This window comes from Embiotoca jacksoni, unplaced genomic scaffold (assembly GCF_022577435.1).
Source record: "Embiotoca jacksoni isolate LCO1_2020_lvr unplaced genomic scaffold, fEmbJac1.0.p SCAF_18, whole genome shotgun sequence".
NCBI classification, from domain to species: Eukaryota; Metazoa; Chordata; class Actinopteri; family Embiotocidae; genus Embiotoca; species Embiotoca jacksoni.
In genome coordinates, this window is record NW_027185318.1 from 3,368,754 (window position 1) to 3,392,564 (window position 23,811).

Sequence of the window (23,811 nt, forward strand, 5' to 3'; positions counted from 1 at the left end):
GCGCGTGTGCGCGCGCAGCACTCGGTCGGTGCGGCGTCATGAAAGTGTTTGTAAACAAGTCGGTCGGAAGGTAAAAAAAAAACAACTTAAGAGCCGCACTAATGTCGTCAATTCCGCCCCGTTAACTCGAGCGCGTCGGTCCACACAGCGAGGTGAAACGCCCGTGCGGTGGTTTCGTCACCGCGCAGCTCGGACACGTGACGCTTTATAACTTGGACATGTTGGATTTGTAGGTAAGCGGGCTAACTAGCATCAACCTTTTAGCCTTGACGTTAGCCGGCTATGCTAACTGATGCCACACACACACACAGCGTCACGCAGGCTAGCCGGCTAGTTAGCTGAATGACATGCCTTTGTCCGGCCGTCGGTCCGTGACGGAGCTCTGCCCCGAGTAAACACGGCGAAGCCCCGGATACGTGTCGGCGAGGTCACGGCGGCGTGCTAACAGATATTGCGCAATTTGTTTTTTTTAAAAGTTCGCACCGGCTCTATTATTTTTTTTTAACAACGCGACCGAGCGGCGGCACAAATCGTTGTTTTTCAAGCTGTGTTGCAAAAATACTCGTTGTGTGAAGTTGCGTGTTGTTGTCAAGTGTCACGTTACACAAATGGCCGGGGGGTGGGGGGTGCTCGTGGGGCGCACGTGTGTGTTTTCTGCAGGCGCAGCAAACTGGAGTCGGACCCCGTCCCGAGTGTCAACACATCCTCCCACGTGTCCCCGGTCTCGGGATGTGAAGGATGTTTGAGCTCACGACTTCTCGCTGTCTTCAGGTCCACAGGATGACACAGCTGTAACACAACAAGTCTCATTCAGAGCTGGGGTTTTTTTTTTTAAGTAGTTGTGTCGTTGCCAACTGCAGAGCCTTTGGGACTCCTTTTCACTTACCCGTGTACTGTTCACCTTATTGAGTAAAGAAAAAGATGCCTTGGCCGTTCTCGGAGTCCATCAAGAAGCGGGCCTGCAGATACCTCCTGCATCGGTACCTCGGCAACTTCCTGCAGGAGAAGCTGAGCTTGGATCAACTCAGTCTCGACCTTTATCAGGGCACGGGCTCCCTTGCACAAGTGCCACTGGATAAATGGGTACGTGTCGTGTTACAGCAGATACATATATATATATTTTATTTATTTTTTAAAACACAGAACCTGCATGAGTTTTAAACATGTTTTTTTCTTATTCCTCAGTCACTCAATGAGCTCCTAGAAACGGCAGATGCCCCTTTCGAGGTAATCACAGGCTTCATCCAGACAATTTCTTTAACGGTACCATGGGCCGCCCTGCTGCAGGAAAACTGTGCCCTGGAGGTCAAGGGTTTGGAGATGGTGCTCCGACCAAGACCGAGAGTGGGTAAGGAGACGCTGAATTAGATAAATAGATTTTTTTTCTTTTTTTTTTTTTTTAATTAAAAAAAATAATTATTATTTGCCTCCACATTATCATTTGTAAAAAAAAAAAAGTAACTGTCACAACTGGTTGTTCTTCCAGCATCTGGTGTTGAGCCCATGTACTGGTCCAGTTTCATGACAAGCAGCATGCAGCTCGCCAAAGAATGCCTGAGCCAGAAACTCACTGATGATATTGGAGAGAGTTTTCAGCCTTTTGAAGGATTAGAGAAGTTTGCGGAGACGATAGAGACGGGTACATTTTTATCTATACTGTTTTCTTTGTTTTAGTTTTCAACAAATTTACCAGCCTGCTATTGTGTAATGTCACTTCTTGTCATTTCTTGTTTCTGCAGTTCTCAGAAGAGTCAAAGTGACGTTTTTGGACACCGTCCTCCGAGTCGAACACATTCCAGAAAACTCTAAAACTGGAATCGCTCTTGAGATTCGAATCAGCAAGTACGTTTCCCCAGTCAATGGGACAGCAGACAATTTACAGAATAACGGAGTCCAAATCAAAGCATTCATCATTTATCAGTTTCCTCTGTTAGATCTTAAATCAATCAGAATGGGAGAGATGTAGATTAAGGTTCCTAACCTGCCATTAGTTTCCACCGGCATTCAGAAGCTCCTTGTTAATCTAACTTTGTTTCGTCGTTGTGTTCAGGATCGTTTACTGCGATGAAACGGATGAGGAGAGTTCAAGTGTAAATGTGCATCAGCCAACCACATTTGCCCATAAAAACGTGCAGATGGAAGGAATCACTGTATTTTGGGACGAGTTCTCGGATGCGTCTCGTGCTGGTTGTAAATCTTCACACACCCCAACGGTTGGTGTAATGATTAAAATTTGGCATGAAAAAAGTTGCTTTCTTTTCTTTTTTTTAAACCTTGTGTCCCTTTATTTTGTAGGAAACTGAGCCAAAGCTCTCCCCGAGCTGGAATCCAAAAATAATATGCGAGCCCCATCCCCAGTTCACAGAGCCTGTATCCTCTACGACGCCCTTCGAACCTGTGCAGGTTGGAAGCCTCAGTGGGAAAATTGAATTGTCCCTCACCTTGAAAAACAACCTAGCTATGCCTGGAGCAAAGGTGAATGAACCATTTCTTAATTCAAAAACATTATGAGATATAAATGATCCCTGATTATTTAAATCAGTGTTATGCTCCTGAGATGATTCCAGTTTTCACACGTACTTTCCCTTTCAGCTGGATGTTGTCGGACATATCGACACACTGATTATCCTGCTGTTCCCACGACAAGTTCATCTTCTTTTGGACTTGTTTGGTGCTTTCTCTGGTGGAGGTGAGCACCCCTGCTGTTTATAGACGATCGAGAGCGTTTGGACCAATCAGGTCAACAAATGGCACCGAATGAGTTATTTAGAAATAGAGAGAACCGAGTATTTCTTTCTCCTCATGTGCAGGTGCGCAGGAATGGACCAAAGATAGAAAGAGTCGCCCGATGCAGCAAGAGGATGAGTATCGTCTCCACATGGAACTGAACCGGTGTCTGAAGAAGGATAATACTGTAACGGGAACAGACCCCGACCTCTTTGAAAGCCAGACCACCAGAACCGTGTCGAGTCGAGGTTCGATTGAAACCACCACATTTTTTGGGGAAATCCGATTTTATTGGTTCACAAATCTAATGATAATCGTTCTTTTTGTGGTTTTGTTGTTTGTCGCTGATGTAGATGATGTGTTCTTCTCGATGGCTGACATGGACATGTCTCACAGCTTGTCATCCCTCCCTCCCCTCGGTGAACCCCCAACGGTTGACTTGGACTTGTCACTCAACAGTAACTACTCTGCCTCGCCGGGAGAATCTCCCTCTGGAAACGCGACGGTCGGTCTTCTTTAGTGTCACCGTGCTTATAAACATGCAGTAGAATATAAAGTGGGAGAGAGGAAGGGCTTTCAGAAAGATCCATAAAATCCTCCATGCAAATAAAGTACAGTCGTGTTTATACCGACAAGTTATACAAATATTTTGAATACGGGTGCTTTGGTCTGCGTGGTGATATTATTTAAAATTATTGGCACGCTAACGATATGACATCATACCTGTTTATTTGTGTTTCTAGGCTTTGTGGGATGACTACATGGACGTACCGCGACACAGAGAGAAGCAGAATAATGAAATTCCTGTCCAGTCACGAGATTCACAGCTCCCTCAGAAACTATTGAGGCAAACTTGTAAGCATTACTAGACACACACATACTTATGTAATACTCATTACATGATGAAATCCCTGTTCCTCTGTGGGCTTTTGCTTCGAAGAGGAAAGTGATTTTGTGTGTTTTCATTCCAACAAAAGATCACATCAGAATATCTTCTCGATCAGTTCATCCTCTATGACTGAAAGTGATCTGTGAAACCGCCTGTTTTGTTTATTCAAAATCTACAATCTCTTGTGTTTTACATGGTCGTCGTCGGACTAGAGTATTTGTTGTTTTGGATTTCAGCCCATTTGTCTAAAACTCACGGTGATGAATCGCGGCCTGAGCTGGTGTTGAGGTTGACTCTGAGCAGCCTGGCCGTCTCCGTCCTCCACATTGACCCGCTGCCACCGCCCCATGCTGCTCCCAGTCCCCTCGGTCCCATGGCCGCACACTTCTTCAGGATGGTGGGCCCCGGCCAGCTCGCCCCCGCTGCTTTCATGCAGTCTCGGACAGTGTTCAATCAGGCTTGTCCCCATGACCACCTCAGGTGCACTTGTTTTTTCCACTAATTCCCATTGTGCAGTGTTCGTGCTAGTTGTCCTGATTTGTGTCGGACAGGTTTGTTCATCTCTCTGACCGGGGTTTCTATTTGCAGGTTTGTAGGCCAGGGTCTGAAGATAAGTTATGAGCACTGTCAGGGATCGAGCCTGCGCACTTTCAGCACCGACATCTCCCTCAACCAGATGGAGTTTCTGGAGTGTCTGTTTCCGTCTGAGGCCGTCGTTGGAGGCCCCCAGAGAGGAATTCAGTACACCGAGGTTAGACTTTCACGCTTGAGCTGAGCACCCTTTTCACTTCGCTACGTTTTGGTTGGTTTGTCACTGCACATACATGCAGAACACCTGACAGCTGCAGCTGGCTTGACATGAGGAGGGTTTCACACTAGTTTCTCTGTCACTCCTCAGCTGCTGACATTTGACACCGCAGCCAGCGCTGGCGCGCCGCTTGCCACCTGCCTTCACCTGCTTTACAAACAGGCTGAGCGCAGAGGTCCTCAGGTAACAACATTTATTAGGCAAATGTGAAATCACATCACTAACACGCTACTCGCTTTTCCTGCATGGTTGTCTGGCATCCAAACTATTAAGCCTTTCCCTCTCTGTGCAGGGCGGCCAAGTGCGCCTCAGCACAATACCGAGGAAAGCTGAGATCCAGGTGGAGCTGGGCCCCGTGCGCTCCGAGCTGGACATCAGCATCGTGGACCGTCTCAACTCTCTACTGCAGCCTCAGAAACTAGCCACCACCGAGATGATGGCCTCACACATGTACACGTCTTACAATAAACACGTCAGTCTGGTAAGGGGAATTATTGTCCCACCTGTGCACCTGATCAGGGAAATCACCACGGTCTTAAAGGCCAGTTAGGACAGGAATCATCTTCAGAAGTGTTTTGGACTTCTTTCACTCGCTTGTGAAACAGATATACGTCCGTATTATCAAATGTATCAATCCAACATGGGGTGGCACGGTGGTGCAGTGGTTAGCATTGTCGCCTCACAGCAAAAAGGTTCCAGGTTCGAATCCGGTCCTGAGCCTTTCTGTGCGGAGGTTGCATGTTCTCCCTGTGCTTGCGTGGGTTCTCTCCGGGTTCTCCGGCTTTCTCCCATCATCCAAAAACATGCACCTCAGGTCAGGTTACCTGGCGCCGCGCTAGTGGCAGCCTGCTGCAGCAGCTGCCCCCTGAGAGCCCCCCTGCTGTAGCGAAGAAATTTCCCCTCGGGGATTAATAAAGTGTATAAAAAATTTTTTTTTAAAAATGGCACTTCCCACACTGATGATACACTTCCCCTGTGTTTTTATATGCTTCAAATTATAATTTTTTTCCCCCTCTGGTGTGATAAGTAAAGCCAACTCTCCATAGACAGCTGTCTTTTAAGTTCTGAACCTCTGGTCTCACTGGAGGCAAATTCTCTCCATCTGCCGCATCAAATCAGCAAAGAAATACAAGAAAAAAACAAAGCTGATTTCTTCCCGCTGAAACCTAATTTTGTCGAGTAAATTTGTGCTGTCAATCAGCCGGGTGAAGACACAGTTTCCCTGGTCACCGTCCTTTCAGCTCCTTGGATGCTGCTGAGAGACAGACAGCTGGTTGTGATGACAGAAAATGCCAAACAGAAGCCACTTCCATAGCGCTCACACTCTACACTCGTGTCTCACTTTTAATGTGGCTTGTCAGTTAGATTGAAAAGATCAAATTAATATTGCATATTTATGGGAACTTTAACACGGTGTCTTTCTCCACATATTTCACAGCACAAGGCCTTCACAGAGGTTTTCCTTGACGACAGCCATACTCCCACCAACTGTCACGTATCGCTGACAGTCAACGCCCCAGTTCTGGGCGTTACAGTGCGCTTCCCCATCCCCGACCTGCGTTCAGACCAGGAGAGGGGCCCTTGGTTCAAGAAGTCCCTGCAGAAAGAAGTACTGTACCTGGAGCTGCAAGACCTGGAGGTGAAAACCGAGTTCATGGGTGGCACTTCACCGGACCAAACCAAAATGGAGCTCACGTTTAGGGAACTTACTGGTATGCCGGTTTCCAAACTGCCCTTTGAAGATGTTTGACTGTTGAATTGCTCTTTAGTGGCTTTTCTTTTTATTCATTTGCACAGGGAAGTTCCAAGAGGAGCCGAATCAGCCGGCTGTCCGGTTCCTCAGAGTGTCCCACACCATGGACGGAGACATGACGACATCTGAAAGTGTGAAATTTGATTGGCCGAGGTAAGATTACATCATCGACGTCAAACCGGCCCGTCCGTTCAGCGGTATCCTTCGGTGAAATCAACCTTGGTCTGTGCAGGGTTGTGCTGAAGATGAACCCCGCTGCAGTCCATTCAATCCTGGAGCGCGTGACAGCTGAAGATGATGAAGGAGCCGAGGACCATTCCCTCGAAGAAGAAGAGGAGGAAGGTGCCGCTCATTCACTGAAGGATGTGTGCGACTTTGGGAAACCAGAGCCATCGCCCTTTTCTTCACGGAGGGTTATGTATGAGAATGAAGAGGTGAGTAAAATCCATCCAAAGTGTTAAATTACAACCAACCACTGTATGTATAATTACATTTACTTGTGCCACATGATGTGGATCTACTCTGTATTTTTCTCTCCACGGTCTCTTATCTCTGCTTCCCCTTAATTTTTCCAGCCAGTCAGTTAAATGACATTTAAACATCAGTATCATGGGGTTTATTTCCATTCCTGTTCGCAACATTAGTTCACAAAAGCCAGGAAGCGTTAATATCGATGTATTTGACATTAAGGAACATTTCTTTTGAAGTCCTTCAAAGTGTTTCCTCATGTTTGAAAATATTCCTTTTCATATTTGCAGTTACAGTCTTGATCATAGCGTTGGCCCAAAACAGATGCACTTTGTATAGGTGGAAAAATTTGCATTCAGGAAGGATTGCTATATCAACATGTTTGACGGATACCTCATGATGCAAATAGTGACAAGAGCACCTGACCTGTTGACAGAGCAATGTTGTTTTGTTTTTTTTATTTTTATTGCAGATGGTTATTCCTGGTGATGTTGCTGACATGACAGAATTTCAGGAGAAAACCATGAACAACTCTCGTTTTGTCCTTGAATTGTGTTTCCCCAACGTGCAGTTAGCGTTGCCAAGCAAAGCATTTTATGAAAAACTACACAACAGGTACGTCATTTGGAAAACAGTGGAACAACATGGTGAACGTTAGTTAAGGCTTGTTATAGAAATAAACTTATTATAAAAGGATTTAACTGCTCCTTTTTTTATGATTTAAAGAATATGTTATTTAAACCAAAGACAAACGTCGTTGACAGCCAGCTAAAGTTTTATAAAAAGTCCACTTTGGATGACCAAACCTGAGGTTACCCACTTTATTATTTTTTTTTTAAACCGTGGAACAACTCCTTGAGCAAGATACTTGTTCTCACCGTACCTGTTTCATATATAAAATGCATATTGTTAATATTTTAGGATAAACAATGACCTGCTGCTGTGGGAGCCCACGGCTCCATCCCCGGTGGAGACCATGGAAAGCATGCCATACGGGGTTGGGCTCTCCGTCGCCAGTCAGCTGATCAACACTTACTCCAAGGACAGCTTCAGCCAGTTCCGCTCTACTGGTCCTGAGGGTGAGAAGACGAAAGACATGTCACATCGTTTTACAGACTCGATCTTGTCGTGAATTGTTTTAATGTGAAGTCGCGTTTACAACCGATTGTGTTGTTCTTGCAGAGGAGACCAGCGGCTCAGAGGAGGAGACCATGCACTATTACTCTCCGGCCTCCGACCTTGGCCTCAGGTCTCGTAAGAAGAAAAAGTCCAAATCCCACAGCAAGACTTCCCAGAGCCTTTTCTCTGTCATACTCAGTGTTAATCACGGCCTGGTGGCTCTGCAAGCTAATGCTAAAGTAAACTTTTTGATATCTCTTATAAAATACTTTTTCAGCTAATCCTCGATTAGCTTCACATGTGCACAGGGGGGGATTAAGTTTCCATTTTTGTTCCAGAAGGAGGATAAAACTGTACTGAAAAACAAACACGGTGAATTCTGGCTGGAGGTGAAGAATGCTGTTTTGTTCAGTGTCACTCAGTATGAAGGCTATAAAGACCAACACTACATCTGCTTCCATACCAGCAGCATCTGCATGTATCACCAAGGTAAACCATCTGCACTTACTCTAATGCTACAATATCACTATATTAGTACTCCTACATATATGGTATAATTATTGATAATGTCGTCTCAAAATAGAAGTAGACGCTGTATAGTTTGTACTCCATCACTTGTGTTAAATCGTTCATGTACTCGTGCATCTTTAAATCCACCCAGGACTCATAGAGGGAGGCACCGCCGTGTCGGACATGAAGTTGCCATGCAGGACACATCCCCATTGGCTAGAGCCGACCATCTACCAATCAGAGACGCCTCCAGAAAGATCCTCGACACCCTCGGAGGGCATCGGCCTGGAGGCCCGCAGCATGGTGTCTGTCGCCGTCAAAATCTCATCACAGAATGCTGAACGCAACATCAAGGTCAAATACTCGAATTACAGTTTCTGTTTCTTATTTTGTTAATTAAAACTCCACCTCTTAGATTTCCCTCGTGACTGCTTGAACATTTCCCCGAAGTCACGAACTGTTTTCATTACACGACAGCAATATTTCATGCAGGTTGGATTATCAGATGCTTCCTGAATCTCCACCTGTACAGCTGCGTGTGTTATATGTTACACCGCCATATTTAGGCAGCCCTGGTTTTTTTTTGTTGTTGTTTTTTTTCAGTACATCAGCTTTTGTTTGCTGCTCACTGTGATTGTGTGTCTCTTTTTTTATGCAGGAGTTTCTGGTTGCTGTCGGAGTGAGAGGAGCCACACTGCAGCACCGAGTGGTCCCTCCCAGCCTGGGCTGGTACGACCAGGTAAAACAAACTGGGGCCACCATCTCTTGCTTGGAGAGCATTTGAAGACCACGTACAATCAGATCAGACATTCGTAACTTTACTGTCAATCTATGTGCAACAGATCGTTGACTTTCTGAATGTTTCCGATGAACCTGTGTTGGGTTACGCCCCTCCTACGTCTGTCACCACGCTACACCTACACCTGTGGAGCTGCTCTCTAGATTACAGGTAAATTACACTTCAGACCACCCACTAAGTCACGAGTTATTTGTTGTGTATGTGTGTACTCTAATGATCCGCCTGTTTGTTTGTTTTTTGTCCTCACAGGCCACTTTACCTGCCGCTGAGATCGCTGCTGCTCGTTGAGACGTTCAGCATCTCCAGCAGTGTCTCGTTAGATCATTCGTCATCAACACTCAGGTATGAAAAGGCGGCTGGTTTTGTCTCTGATGTAACCGTGAGGTTAAGAAAAAGTTGTCATTGCTGTGTAAGTCTAATATAATATGCTGTTTGCAGGATCATTTTGGATGAAGCTGCTCTGTTCCTCTCAGACAAGAGTAATGCCGTCTCTGTCAATCTCGTGCGCGGTGAGTCGGCTTTAGTGGCGATTTTAAATAAACTGTTTGACACGTTTACGTTCAGCTTCGACCAACGTTTGTCTTCGGTGTTTGTCGCAGACTATGTTCAAGTGGTCGACATGGGAACACTTGAGTTGAGAATCACAGCTGTCAAACCTGGAATGGACGGAAAGCTGGTAAGTTAACTTGTCTTAATGACGTAATAGCTTTCTTTGTCAAAAACAAAAAAATTCGACACCCGTTTTCACTTTCTCTTGGTTGATAGTCAGAGCCCAGATTTGAGCTGCGTTGTTCCAGTGATGCGATTCACATCAGAACGTGTTCGGACTCCTGTGCTGCCCTCATGAACCTTATTCAGTATGTCGCTAGCTACGGAGACTTGTTGCCGCCTGCAGAACCAGAGGCCAAGCACAGCAGCACTACACAAAGAAGCAAGGTCAGCAGTGACACCCGTCCGTCGTGTTGCACAGTCACAGCACAATTCAAAACTCAGTTCGAGTGTGTTTTTGGGCAGGCGGAGGCTCCCAGCCGGCCGACATCTCATCCGCTGCTCGCCGAGACCGAACAGCAGATGTTGCAGGACCTAATGAGTGAAGCCATGGAGGAGACTGACGGGCAGCAAGCAGCCGGGCCGCAGCAGAACGGTACCGACTTGGCACAGTAAAGAAGCGTTTGCTCCACGAGGTTTTATGTTTTTACTCACCGTATATTTGTTATATATTTTCGCACATCTGCAGGTGCACGTGAGGAACGGATTCACGACCACGACCCGCCTCGCTCAGACCTGTTCCTGTTCCCAGATGAGAGCCAAGTCAACCAGGAGTCGAGCCCCACCTACCCCATGCTTTGCTCTCCTCTCATCACACCTGCTCCGAGCCTGGCCCAAGAGACGGACGACTTTTGCATCTTGGAAACTCCCGGTTCCAGAGGCGAGGTTGGGATACGCTCACCGAGTTAAGACCACATAACACGGCGATTAATCCCGTGCTGCTTCACTGTAAGAAAAATGTGTTTCAGGATCGAGATCAGGAGCCCCTGGTAAAACTGCTTACCTCAGACCCGGTGGCAATCAAAGACGATCACTTCAGTCAGCCTCTGGATGGGACCGAGTCCAGCCGTGGAGCCGTGAACTTTCCCGTCCCAGAGGTGCGCTACCTCATCAAGGAGATCTCTGTCATCTGGCATCTTTATGGTGGAAAAGACTTTGGCAGCGTGACTTCCACAGCTTCTCCTGCTAGAAGCCGGGGGTGAGCCATGAACCGGGAACTCTTTACATTTGGTCAAAGGGACAAAGACTTTTTTTGTTTTTATGTTTGTCCTTTCTCTGTGTCTTGCAGATCTACGCCTCATAGCTCCCCCTCTCAAACTCCAGTCAGACAAGCCAAGGCTTCAGGACGGGCGGCGGGCGGACGGGGGAGGAACCCTGACGTCCTCATGGAGATCCAACTCAGCAAGGTAAAGATACTCGCTCCTTATGATGCACCATCATTTAAAGGTCTCGGGTCATTCCTGCACCATTTAACTTTTCTTTTGTTGTTTCCCTCAGCTGAGATTTCAGCACGAGGTGTACCCGCAGGCCGTGGTGGCGTGTCGCTCAGCGGTGGACCAGCCGGTGTCCCGACAGGTGTTTTCTGTGCAGGACTTGGAGATCCGAGACAGACTGGCTACCTCACAGATGAACAAGTTCCTCTACTTGTACTCGAGCAAGGAAATGCCCCGAAAAGCGCATTCTAACATGGTGAGGAAGGCGGCGTTCACAAAACAAGCGTGTTCAGTTTTGGCGCGTTGTAACTTCATGAGTGCTTTTGTTCTTAGTTGACGGTTAAGGCGCTGCACATGTGTCCCGAGTCCGGCCAGGCTCCACCGGAGTGCTGTTTACGAGTCTCCCTGATGCCTCTTCGCCTCAATATTGATCAGGTACAAGAGTCAGGCACAGATGATTTTTCCAGTGTTTGAAAGATATGACAAAGCCTGTTCATCCTCTGTAAAATCTTACTAAGTGGCAGCTTTGTTCGTTGTTTCTTTGCAGGATGCACTATTCTTTTTGAAAGACTTCTTCACCAGTCTGTCTACTGAAGTCGAGTTTTTCTCACCGCCTGCTCAAGAAGGTCAGGCCGATGATTCGCACAAACATCTGTCATTGTAAATCTTACTTTCACCTCACGGCTCCTGAATGTTTTGTTCTGCAGCCGTGTGTGTGACCACAAAGAAAGCGGCTGCCCCGGAGATCTCCTGCAGCTTCTCCAAGCACGCCTCCAGCAGCCAGGACCCGGCTCCGATCATCTCCGTGCCCACTCAGAGGCGACTAAGCCACAACGGCTTCTCCACATCGAAAAGAGAAGAAGCGAATGACAATGAAGCTTCTGCTTCTCCCTTCACAGATCAGCCGATATTCTTTAGGTCAGTGTTAAATAGCTGAATATTCCAAAAACCTGAAATTACCCAGATCGCTTGTCCTTTGAGTAACGGCTTTTCTTCCCAACAGGGAGTTTCGATTTACTTCTGAGGTTCCCATTCGCCTGGATTACCACGGGAAACACGTGTCGATGGATCAGGTACATGATTTACAGGGAAATGTATTAACTACACATTAGGTCATTTAGTTAAATTTAGGGATTTATGAATGACTTTATGAATACTTTGTTTCAGGGAACATTTGCAGGAATCATTTTCGGGTTGACCCAGCTGAATTGTTCAGAGTTGAAACTGAGGCAGTTGTGCTACAGACAAGGGTATGTTTATAATACACATAACACAGTGGTGCATTGTACTTTTAACAGCAATTATTTTTCATAGGAAAGTAATACCCGTCTGTATTTCAGATTATTAGGTGTGGACAAGCTGTTTTCCTATGCAATAAACGAGTGGCTGAATGACATAAAGACGAACCAGCTTCAAGGAATACTGAGTGGTGTGGCACCGATTCACACGCTGGTTAAACTGGGTGAGTGTAACACGTTCATAACTCAGTCACATGAGTTTTGTGTTGTCAGCTGAGTCGTGCTCTTAACACGTAAACATACTATATAGATCCGGTACTTCCCAGTTCTTATGATGAATGTTCTGTTCAGTTCATGGACTCAGGGACTTGGTCTGGCTCCCAATCGAGCAGTACAGGAAGGACGGTCGGATCGTCCGTGGATTTCAACGTGGCACCGCCTCCTTTGGAACGTCGACTGCTATGGCTGCTCTGGAGCTCACCAACAGGATGGTGCGGACCATCCAGGTAAACCAGTCTCCCACCTTTATTCACTACTAATTTCTATCTCAGGCTTCAAACAAATGAGTTGTTGATGTTGATGTTTCTGTAGGCCGCAGCTGAGACGGCCTATGACATGGTGTCTCCGGTCCCCGACGAGAGTAACACAAAGAGGGTGAAACGGTTCTCCCACTACGGACTGGCTCATCAGCCTGTTGACCTGAGAGAAGGTGTAGCCAAAGCCTACACCGTGGTGAAAGAGGTAAACGAACCGACAGCTGCAATGAGACCATCTTTCCACTTCATTTATACTCATGGAAAGAAAGGATTTTTGTCATTGAGGACCTAATGGTGTTTCCACCTACAGGGGATCACGGACACGGCCCTGACCATCTACGACACCGCCACACGGGAGCACGAGCAGCGTGGGATGACGGGAGCGGTCGGTGGAGTTCTCCGCCAGCTGCCGCCGGCGGTCGTCAAGCCGCTCATTATGGCCACTGAAGCCACCTCTAATGTCTTGGGTGGGATGAGGAACCAGATCCACCCTGACGCACGTCAGGAGGAGTCACAGAAATGGAGGCAGGGTGAGGAGTAACCCCTCGTTGTCTTGTGGTCACGGAAACCATGACTGTGCAGCAGCCGCAATGTGTTGTTGTTTTGTTTTTGGTTTTTTTTTAAAGAAAAAGAAAAGGTGGGCAGCTGGCGCTGGTGTAAATAAAATAGTGTTCATCTCGTGGCAGATTGAGCTACTGTGATTCAGCTTGTGTCAGCTTACCAGTTCCCTCACAGTGCCTTCATGGTCATCAGCATTGTCCAGCCGTATGTTTAATCAAAGCGATGCATCAAGACGGAGAAATTCTGGAGCCGCATATCGACTTAGTGGGGATTATGTTCTGTTGTAGGATAGACGATGCTCTTTCGGATCTAAAAGCAAAACGATGAAGAAACACCTGCAGGTTGTCTCATTCATTTCATTTTGAAACAGCTATGTTTACAAATTGTGTGGTTACATTCTCTTATCCTACTTGGTGTCAACAAACACTAATAATATAGGTGTAATGACCCTTAATTTATATAACATGTACTGTATGTGGGCCTTGTTATTTACTGTAAATATTCCTAATGTGTAACATTTCATGCAAATATAAGAGAACACGTAAAGAAACTGAATGTGTTACAGTCATGTAAAATTCTGTAATCAGCACTTTTAGGTGACTTGAAGGGTCGTGTGCCCAAATTAATGATGGATGAGGGGGGGATAACTCAAATATGTTGTCATGGTTCACACTTTCATCTTGAGCTGTCATCAGTGTTTTACCATTTTTAACGAAAGCTGCTGTCCTGAAAAGCTGCTTTTTGAATTGAAAAACTGTAAAAAATGTTTTATCCCTTCAGTCTGCAGCTGACGTTATCGAATGGTTGAAAGTCCCTCTTCTCAAGATCTTGAAGCAAAGTCTTAATATTCTGCACAATTGATTTTTTTTTTTTTTATTATTTTTTTTTTTTTTTCAGTGTTTATTTGAAAATTGATGTTTGGCGTGATATGTCATGTTGCAGATTTTTGATTTGCTCACTTTGTTAATGTGGAAAGAACAATATTTCTTGTACATACGTGTACAGTGAAAACGGATTTGTATTAAAAGCATGAAAGGGAAATAAAAATGTCTAAATTCACCGCAGTGGCATGTGTTTGTGTGTTTGTTTTGGGTGTATCTATATTTATCAGCAGGATTATGGGAAAACCTACGGGCCTGATTTTCATGGGAATACTCCAAAGCCCTGTTGTTCTTCAAGTAATTATTATTCTGCATTATTATTATTCTCCGTAAACAACTGCATTTTTGGAGGCTTTATCATATTCAAAAACTCATGAAAGTTGGTACACGCCGGCGAAAATGTGTCTTATTTTAGTGGAGTCGTGAGTGGGCGTGGCCAAATGGCCCTAAATACGAAATTCGGTGGACGTGTATCACACCGAGACGTACAAAAAAGTTCCATCGTACCATCATGTCAAGTCTGCCATTTTTAATTTAGTTGCCATTTTTGGCTTTAATGAGTTTTATAATTTAAAAGTTATTAAAATAATACGTTTTCGTCGATCGATGTGCCCGTGGCATGGCGGCCAAAAAGTGACCCAAAAGTTATGCTATAGCATGTTCAAAAAACTGACTGGTATTTTCAAAGTAAAAAAATGACTCGTGATTTTTTTTAAGTCACAACAAAAGGGGGATTGAACCCCAAACCTTCTGGCTAAAAGGCAGCAATGCTATCCACTGCACCACCAATCTTCCCAGGAGTTCGACAGCATTGTGACAAATCTTTGGCTCACTGCAACCTATAACTCCACCGTCCACAAATATTCATTCAAATGCGACCAAAATTGCCGCAGACATTCTTTGCATAGTAGATATACGTGTTTCCAAGGTGGTCTGCAGTGATATTAAATATCTTCCTGTAATGTGTAGTGTATGCAAAACTTTTTCAAATTCTCTAAACGTCAAAACTTCACTAAAAGTTGAAATCACCATCAACAGGTGGAATCTGAACCATTAATATCAACTTTGGTGAAGTAGAATATTTTACCTGTTGAGTTAACCAGACTGTCGGCTGAGCCGCTGAAAACTCCGTGAAACTCTTTCTCCTGCTACGATTCATCCTCTGGCACTGAAGATGGTCCACCGGTGTACGACGCCAACTCCGAGCTGGAAACGACCTCACGAAGACATGGGTTCGAGCCCCGCCAAGGCAACACTCACAGTTTACCCGCTGAGGTTAATGGTCTACGGAGGGCGAGACCCCCTAAGGCCAGTCCCTCTAAGGGTAAGCCACACAGGTATACTAATACCAAACCAAAGGTCAACAACAAAACAAAAAAGTCCAAAAGTGACTTTTTTTCTTTTATATTTCAGACATGATATAGTATGACACAGTGGTGCACAGTGAGAAGTAACTTGAGGCATGCATGTCAGTTCAGAAAAAGGTCATACTCCAAAAAGTCATGAAAAGTCATCCAAAATATCCAAAGTATGTCGTCCAAAATATTCAAAGAAAAGTCATACTATAGCATGTCGTCCAAAATATGATATAAAGTCATACCATAGCATGTCGTCCAAAATATGATATAAAAGTCATACTATAGCACGTCCAAAAAGTGACCCAAAAATGACTTTTAGGTCACTTTTTGCCGTAGTATGACTTTTTTTTCATAATTTGGGTGACATGCTTTCGTATGATTTAAAAAAAAAAGTCACTACAGAAGGGGGAATCAAACCCCCAAACCTTTTATTGAGAGAAAACAATGCTAACCACTGCACCACCAATCTTCCCAGGTGATGGGCAGCAGTGTGACAAATCTTTGGCTCACTGTAACCTATAACTCCACCGTCCATTCAAATGCGACCAAAATTGCTGCAGACATTCTTTGGATAGTAGATATACATGTTTTCAAGGGGGTCTGCAGTGATATTAAATATCTTCCTGTAATGTGTAGTGTATGCAAAACTTTTTCAATTTCTCCAAACGTCAAAACTTCACTAAAAGTTGAATTACCATCAACAGGTGGAATCTGAACCATTAATATCAACTTTGGTGAATTTAGTCACCATTTTTGTGGATTCACACATGTTGTACTTTAACGAACTCCTCCTATAGATTTTATCACTCCTCCGGCGTCGAAGATAGTCCAGCGGTCTACGATGCAGCCCACACAGCTGGAAACGACCTCACAAAGACACGGGTTCGATCCCCGCCGAGGTAACACGCGAGGTTCACGGTTTACCCGCCGAGGTAACACACGAGGTTTACCCGCCGAGGTAACATGCGAGGTTCATGGTTTACCTGCCGAGGTAACACGCGAGGTTTACCCGCCGAGGTAACATGCGAGGTTCATGGTTTACCCGCCGAGGTAACATGCGAGGTTCACGGTTTACCCGCCGAGGTAACACGCGAGGTTTACCCGCCGAGGTAACATGCGAGGTTCATGGTTTACCTGCCGAGGTAACATGCGAGGTTCACGGTTTACCCGCCGAGGTAACACGCGAGGTTTACCCGCCGAGGTAACATGCACGGTTCACGGTTTACCCGCCGAGGTAACACACGAGGTTTACTGAGGGCGAGTCCCCTTAATAAGCCACACGGATCACGGAGAGCGAATCCCTCTAAGGGTAAGCCACGTGGTTCACAGAGGGCGAGTCCCTCTAAGGGTATGCCATACAGGTTCAAAGGTCAACAACAATACAAACAAAAAAGTACCTTTTTTTTTTTTTTTTTCATATTTCATACATGATATCGTATGACACAGTGGTGTTAGAGCAGTTGCCTCACGGAGAAGTAACTGACATGCATGTCAGTTCAGAAAAAGGTCATACTCCAAAAAGTCATGATAAGTCATCCAAAATATCCAAAGTATGTCGTCCAAAATATGATAAAAAAAAAAAAAAAAAAAAAAAGTCATACTCTGTCGTCCGAAATATTCAAAAAAAAAGTCCAAAAAGTGACCCAAAATTGATTTTTGTTTTTAGTATATAGTATTTAGTGTATAGTATATAGTATATAGTATTTAGTATAGACAGGGCCAGCGGCACCGACCCACTGGATCCCCGACGTGCAGCCTGCGACGGCCCGCACATCACTGCTCGCAGTTTTAATAGTTTTTCACCTTCATTAACATTGAGAGACAGGGACGGCTTCCTATTTTATTTTGAAAAGCTGAATCGGAACTTCACGTTGCCACGACAACAGTGACTCTTCACAGGGGAGAAAAGCTCGTCGGTCACAGTGGGTTGATGATGATGATGATGATGGACATCACCGCCGACCTCAGCAGTATGTCCTTCGAGGTTGGACTGACCGGAGACGAGAAGAAGTTACTTTACCTCCGTGCACGCGCAGCCGGGATGACGTTCTGCGGGTGCGCGCACGCAGCTTTCACGGTTGAACTCGCCCACTTGATGAGGTAATTTATCTGCACCCCCCCTTTTTTTTTTATTTATTATTTATTTTTTTTAATAACTTTCCTCTGCATGCTTTGCGGTATAAGTAACTGTCACAGATAAACAGGTGTGCCATCAAAAGTCACACTGCAAACGGAGACAGGGCGGCATCAGGAGCAGACGGTGACCTCCGTGTGGGGGTCCTCGGGATGGGCAACCTGGGGAGGCAGCTGCTGCTCACCCTGCTGGAGAAGACCAGCATCAAACCATCACAAACCAAGATCTCCACCCGAAGACCGGAGTCAGCAGGTGCACTGGAAAAAAAACCAAAAAGAACAAATCAAAGTTGTTCTGATGTCCCATTAACTTCTCCCAAAATGATCGCACACGTTGCAGAAAGAGACACGAAAGGATTTAAAATTAGGGGACGTGCAACCGCCACAAAGAGACGACGGAGGGAATTAGAAAACGAGATGTAAAGCAATGAAAATACGGCGCAAAACAACTCGAATTAAATGCAAAGACAAAGGAGACCACGGGGAGACGCTCAATGAAAAAGGTTGACCAAAATCAAAACAAGCAGAGATGACAAAAAAACAACAACAACCATAATTCAGCCCAAAATGAGCACAAAGACACGCAAAACGAAAACAAATCGTTTTTGTGTTTTGAAACGGCCTTTGTTGCCGTGGGTCACCAAATCTGAACAAAACCCCGGTGACCCACGAAGAAGAAGTTGTCAGTAGAGATTTTTTTACTTGTCTGATTGACTGCAGATGGAGTAGATACAGAATATATCCTGAATATATATTCTTGTGTTTCAGGGGAATTCACCCAGAAAGGAGTCGAGTGTTTCTTTGATAATCGCAGACTTGGAGAGCAGGCTGATCTCCTGTTCCTCTGCTGTCTGCCCTCTCAGCTGCCCAAAGTCTGCGCCGATCTCCACGCTCACCTGTCCGAGCGCTGCCTCGTGTACAGCTTCACCACCGGCGTGCCCGTCGCCAGGTACCGCCGCGCTGCGCGCGAAACCTTAAGAGTTTGGACTTCGGACCGAGCAAATCCCTCTTGTTCTTATTTCAGATTAGCTCGGCTCCTCGGACACGACAACATTATAAAACCACAGTATGACTTTGTGGACTGTGACGACCCGGACGTGTGGCTGTCCTGCTCATCTCATCCCGCCGCAGCCCGGACGGATCCTGTGTTGATAGAAGCATCACGTCCTCTTACAATGAAAGGTAGTTTCTTCTGGAATATTTAAGAGCGACCTTTTTTATTTTTTTTATTTTTTAAATCTGACATTATTCACAGTCACGTAACTGTTGCAGGTGGCATTTCTCTGGGTCTGAACTGGACGTGTGCGCTGCTGTACAGCCTGTTGAACACCTGCACCTCCGCCAGCCTGGGATCGAGCGAGGCGCTCGCCCTGATGAACAGCATATTCAAAGAGCAAAGCACAAACACGTCGCAATTTAATTCCCAGAGTTTCATCAGTTCGTCTTGTGCTTTTGCCCTTCGTTCAGATGAGTGAGTAATTCAAGGTCGTGATTAAAAAAACAAAACAAAAACACCTGTCGCATAAAGATGATAGAAAAAAAACAACAACAACAAACAAATAAACTAATTTGAATAACTCTTGTCTTTATTATTCGAAGGCCTTTTCCCTGGATTTCTCTCAGGGATGCTCAGACCAGGACGACACCGCTGCAGCGCTTTCTATCGAGCAGTAAATCTCTGCAGCAGTTCATCTCTGCAGCGTACAAGTCACAGCTGGAGACACAGAAAGAAGAATTACTCCCAAATACAGAACTTACACAACATTGTGAAAAATAAAAAAAATAAAGAAAAAGGGAAGGAAGGCTGTATATTTTGTAATATCCTTTTCTTTTTTTTTTCAGTATGGGTTAATACGTGAATGCAAGATTTTTTTTTTTGTTGTTTTTTTGTTGCAAATGCATTATGAATAAAATAAACTGGACTCTCTCTTTTGTGTGTGTGTGTGTGTCTCGGCTTCAGGACTTTGTTTTACGATGTTTAACGATCGTAATTAATTCTCGAAAGTGAGATGCTGCAGGTTCGGCAATTTTCGTCAAAACTCGGGAAAACACGGAAGTCGACAAAAAAAAAAAAAAAAAATTCGTTGTTTTTCCCGTAAACGCGTCATCACAGTGGAGGAGAGAGAGAGCGAGAGAGAGAGGTCACATGATTGCGAGAGGCTGACGGGAGGGGGGGTGGGAAATAATGGAGGCGTATTCCTTCACGGTGTGAGAAGAACCGGACCAGAGATCGCCATCAGCTGGTCATCTTATCGGGGCCGAGCCCTCGTGGTGAGTTTGGATCGATCCGCTGGTTTTTTTGCAGCGCGTCACTTTTAACTGCTGGCGAGGAAGCTAACCAAGCTAGCCCGCCGGAAGCTAACGTGAGTTCACCGAGATTTCAGTCCGCACGACGAGACTTCAGCTTCGGACTCACGAGTCGGTGCTGTTTTGCAGACAAGGTTGTTTTTAAAAAAAAAAAAAAAAAAAAAAAAAATATTTATGTCATGTTTTATTTTCTCGAGCCTGCAATTTTTTTTTTGGGGGGGGGTGGTGGTGGTGGTGGAGGAGGAGGGAGGAGGGTGGAGGGTGGGGTGGTGGAGGGGTGAGTTTGAGTGTTGTCACCTCGCCCTCCCTCCCTGTTGGTTGTAAGGGGCGGGGCTTAACCTCCCCCAGCCACAGCACACTGAGGTGTTTGTCTTGTCATGACAGACATGGAGAGATTAGAAGCTGCATCAGAGCTCCAGTCGCGGCTGTCCTCCCTCTCCTTCTCCTCCTTTCCCGGAATAACATCCAAACAGTGCGACGACAGACCGCCGGACAGGTAAACCTGTTGCTGCACGCACGCACACACACACACACACACATATACAGCTGCTGAAACGTGCTTACGTCATCACCGGATAAAATGTTTTTTTTTTTTTTTTTTTTTTAATGTATTTTTTAATTTTTTTTTTCTGTTCTTCACTTCAGGCTGCAGAATACAAATCTTTCAGAGGGCTTTGCCAAACCCGAACGCCGGGCTGACATGGGAGACACCACGGAGGATCTGGGACGTCTTCCCGAGGTCGGTGGAAAACCGAAGTGTGACGACGGGCGAGCTGTCGTGGAGCAGCAACGGACGGGGAATCTGGTGTCATTTCTGTGCCTTCGTTTGTGTGTGTGTGTGTTTTCAGGGTAATGAGGAGGCCCCTGCTGAGCTGGCCCCGGGGGAAGGAGGCGAGGGGGAAGGAGGCGAGGGCGAAGGAGGCGAGGGGGACGACAGCGCAGGGAGCCGTCAGCTCTCCTCTGAGATGAAAGGTAAAAGACCTGCCGAGCGCTGCTTTGTTTAATCTGCGATTAGACTTCATAGGTTTCATAAATGTTTCACTGAATGGCGACGCGCGGGGCAGCGTATGCTTTAAAACGTTAAAGTCTGTTTGTTTGTTTGTTTGTTTTTCTAAAAACTAATATAATCCAGATCAATGACGATCAGCTGTTATGCCCTTTGCTGCTGTTTGTTCCAGCCCAGATGCCGCCCCTGCAGCCCCCGTCGACTTGGACGTCCGCCGCGCTGAAGGAGCTCAAGGCGAAGCTCCGAACGGAGAAGGACAGCGTGGTGACGGTGTACCGAGGCGACATCATGACCGTCCACGTGCCCACCGTCCCCGAGGCCAAGAAAGTGTGCTGGGAGTTTGCCACGGACGGCTATGACATTGGCTTCGGCATATATTTTGACTGGACTCCCGTGACGAGCCGGGCCATCACGGTGCACATCAGCGAGTCAAGTGATGACGAAGACGAAGAGGAGGAGCTGGAAGGTCAGTGTGTGTGTGTGTGTGTGTGTAAAACCCACCACTGCACCATGTTTATATTTTTCCTATCCTCCAGCGGGGGTCTGGAGGCAGCGTGTTGATGGGATTTCTTTTGCAGGGCCGGTCGGTAACGGCGACGTCGAGAAAGGCTCCAAAAGTCACTCCGACTCCAACTTGGCTGAAATCCTGCCGGTGTACCGTCAGGACAGCCATTTGTCCGTCCAAGGGGGGAGCCACGACTTTCCAGGTGAAGGCACCTACCTCCTAAAGTTCGACAACTCCTACTCCCTTTGGCGAAATAAAACTCTTTACTACAGGGTTTATTACAGTGCCTGAGATGCCAAATTATTGCTTATGAATGTATAATTTGCAGAAGAATATTACCCTTAAGAACAATGAACTATTTTTCCACACTTGGGGAAAAAAAAATACAATTATAATATAAAAGATTAAATATAGGCATATCTATTTTTTATCATCAGCCCGTCTCGTCACATGTTGAATTTATGTATAGATAGTTTTGAATGCATCATTTGCTTCGGTGTCTTGCGGTTATATATTTGAATAAGCCTCGCACATGGTGCCATATGCCCGCGTATGCACTGTGCTGTTTGGTCGAGTGCCCGTCAGAAAACATATACTGTCTTCACCTGTAACATTTCTCTGGTAGCAGCGATCAGGAAACACCTGCACAGCGGATATTTCGTCCGGCCAGGTGCTTATTCAGCAGTGCTCTCAAGAAATGGGGTGTTTTTTGGTTGTTGTTGTTGTTGTTGTTGTTGTTCTGTGTACGTGGCAACTTTTTATGACTGTGATCGTTCTGTTGCTTTGTCGTTGTATTTATCATTCGGCCTTGAAGCGTAATATAATTGTGGGTCCCTGATGAGTCTGTAATCGTGTCCTAATGCAGAATATAATATAAATGCAGAGTGCAGAGATGTCGGTAAAAGAGAGAAGTTGAATGTACTGAAGCGAGTGTGCTTTTTATGACACAAATAAAAGCCATCCCTTATCACATAAAGCTCTTATTATGTAATATAGATTCAATATTTACATTTGCCTGGCCCTGCCCCTTTAATTAGCTTTTTTTTTTTTGAGGTAGGGATGAGTTGTAATATTTAATCTAAATATATTTTGTGCACAGACATATATATATATATATGTATGTGTGTGTGAAAATCACTGTTTGTTTTTGCCTTTCCTCGGTGCGTTGGACACACTTTGGATGTGATTATGTGGAACAGCTCTGTTTTATCCTCCGTTGTGGTTCTGCCACGTTCACTTGTGCGCATGCTCCCAAAGATATCACAGATCCAGCTGCTAACGTCGTATAACAATGTAAAGCAACTGATTTTAAGCTTCCCATGTTTGCTGTACTGTATCTTCACTGTGAGTTATGCTCATCAGCATTGTTCCTGACATTTATATTCCACAATAAAGAGAAATATTGTCTAGTTTTCTTTGTGATTAATTGGGCGATTGGATCAACGTTGAACTGATAGTAGCTTTGATTAACTTCAAATTGTCTTTTAACCAAATCTGCCCGTTCCACTCCAGCCGCTGTCATTTCATAACAGTCTCGCTGCAGGTCCAGGATTAGAAAGCGCTTTAGGAGGGTCCCTTGTGTTTCCATTAAATTGTGGCATTAGGGGATTGATGTAATTGTTACAGAGGTGCTGATGAAACCAGGTTTTATTTTCAGCTCTCCCTGAAGGCCAGTCCCAATCTTAAGTTACATGTTGTCTCAGCCATGCTTTACTGGATTTCTAAAATGAAAATAGGACCATCCAGTTTTTCGCCAAAGATTCCAGTTATGATTTAAAAATCCCAGGGCATATTTTAAGACTGCAAGTAGTGCTGCATCATAATAAAATGGATTTTATGCTCCATGCTAAAGGGGGCAGAAGAAATTCCATTAACCCCAGTAACTCCCAAATTTAATGCCAAATTATATAACGACACTGGTAAATTAAAACTTATGTCATTTGTTATATATAATTAGAATTCCAATGCCATTAAAATATTCACATCAAATAGAAGAAGGATTAAAATCCGACCAAAGAGGCGTGTCTTATTTGTCCAGTTGGCGTAAGTGGGTCACCTGACACGCGGAAACAAATCCGCTGTGCGCGCGGGCTGCCTTGAAATGATTTTGCGGTCTCACGTGCGTTCTCGAGAATTCAGCACCTGAGCAGGTGACACGTTTGACTGCCCGCAGCCGTCAGACATCATGGGGAGGCTCAGCTTTTATGTCCTGTGGTCTCTGCGTGACGCGC

The 23,811-nt window shown here is 45.4% G+C and overlaps 3 protein-coding genes across 5 annotated transcripts; all 3 read left to right on the top strand.

Annotated features, from left to right (window-relative positions):
* The first annotated feature begins 26 nt into the window (after window positions 1-26).
* On the top strand, window positions 27-14,454 carry atg2b (autophagy related 2B). 2 transcript variants are annotated; one of them, XM_069152135.1, is made up of 43 exons: window positions 27-233; window positions 661-1,083; window positions 1,186-1,348; window positions 1,487-1,639; window positions 1,740-1,842; window positions 2,051-2,213; window positions 2,296-2,475; window positions 2,593-2,689; window positions 2,811-2,975; window positions 3,081-3,232; window positions 3,471-3,582; window positions 3,853-4,096; window positions 4,205-4,367; window positions 4,515-4,607; window positions 4,717-4,905; window positions 5,863-6,136; window positions 6,222-6,330; window positions 6,410-6,611; window positions 7,118-7,260; window positions 7,567-7,724; window positions 7,828-8,003; window positions 8,103-8,253; window positions 8,426-8,628; window positions 8,933-9,013; window positions 9,117-9,223; window positions 9,323-9,415; window positions 9,512-9,582; window positions 9,673-9,749; window positions 9,839-10,009; window positions 10,088-10,217; window positions 10,311-10,507; window positions 10,591-10,820; window positions 10,911-11,028; window positions 11,120-11,311; window positions 11,389-11,490; window positions 11,603-11,681; window positions 11,763-11,973; window positions 12,059-12,128; window positions 12,223-12,305; window positions 12,396-12,517; window positions 12,645-12,799; window positions 12,885-13,034; window positions 13,140-14,454. In XM_069152135.1, the coding sequence occupies exons 2-43, from the start codon at window positions 922-924 to the stop codon at window positions 13,368-13,370; spliced, it is 6,225 nt and encodes a 2,074-aa protein (XP_069008236.1). In that variant the 5' UTR covers window positions 27-233; window positions 661-921; the 3' UTR covers window positions 13,371-14,454. The 2 variants fall into 2 exon arrangements, with proteins under 2 accessions (XP_069008236.1, XP_069008237.1); XM_069152136.1 differs by having other exon boundaries at window positions 27-1,083; window positions 8,106-8,253.
* Window positions 14,455-17,552: 3,098 nt separating this feature from the next.
* On the top strand, window positions 17,553-19,616 carry noxred1 (NADP-dependent oxidoreductase domain containing 1). The gene is made up of 6 exons (XM_069151798.1): window positions 17,553-17,729; window positions 17,834-18,015; window positions 18,531-18,711; window positions 18,787-18,944; window positions 19,035-19,233; window positions 19,362-19,616. The coding sequence occupies exons 1-6, from the start codon at window positions 17,560-17,562 to the stop codon at window positions 19,537-19,539; spliced, it is 1,068 nt and encodes a 355-aa protein (XP_069007899.1). The 5' UTR covers window positions 17,553-17,559; the 3' UTR covers window positions 19,540-19,616.
* Window positions 19,617-19,927: 311 nt separating this feature from the next.
* On the top strand, window positions 19,928-22,989 carry tmed8 (transmembrane p24 trafficking protein 8). Of its 2 annotated transcripts, XM_069152139.1 has the most exons (6): window positions 19,928-20,033; window positions 20,454-20,565; window positions 20,715-20,808; window positions 20,918-21,041; window positions 21,248-21,541; window positions 21,654-22,989. In XM_069152139.1, exons 2-6 carry the CDS (start codon window positions 20,456-20,458, stop codon window positions 21,869-21,871), a joined length of 840 nt encoding a protein of 279 aa, XP_069008240.1. In that variant the 5' UTR covers window positions 19,928-20,033; window positions 20,454-20,455; the 3' UTR covers window positions 21,872-22,989. The 2 variants fall into 2 exon arrangements, with proteins under 2 accessions (XP_069008240.1, XP_069008238.1); XM_069152137.1 differs by lacking the exon at window positions 19,928-20,033 and having other exon boundaries at window positions 20,447-20,565.
* Window positions 22,990-23,811: the final 822 nt, after the last annotated feature.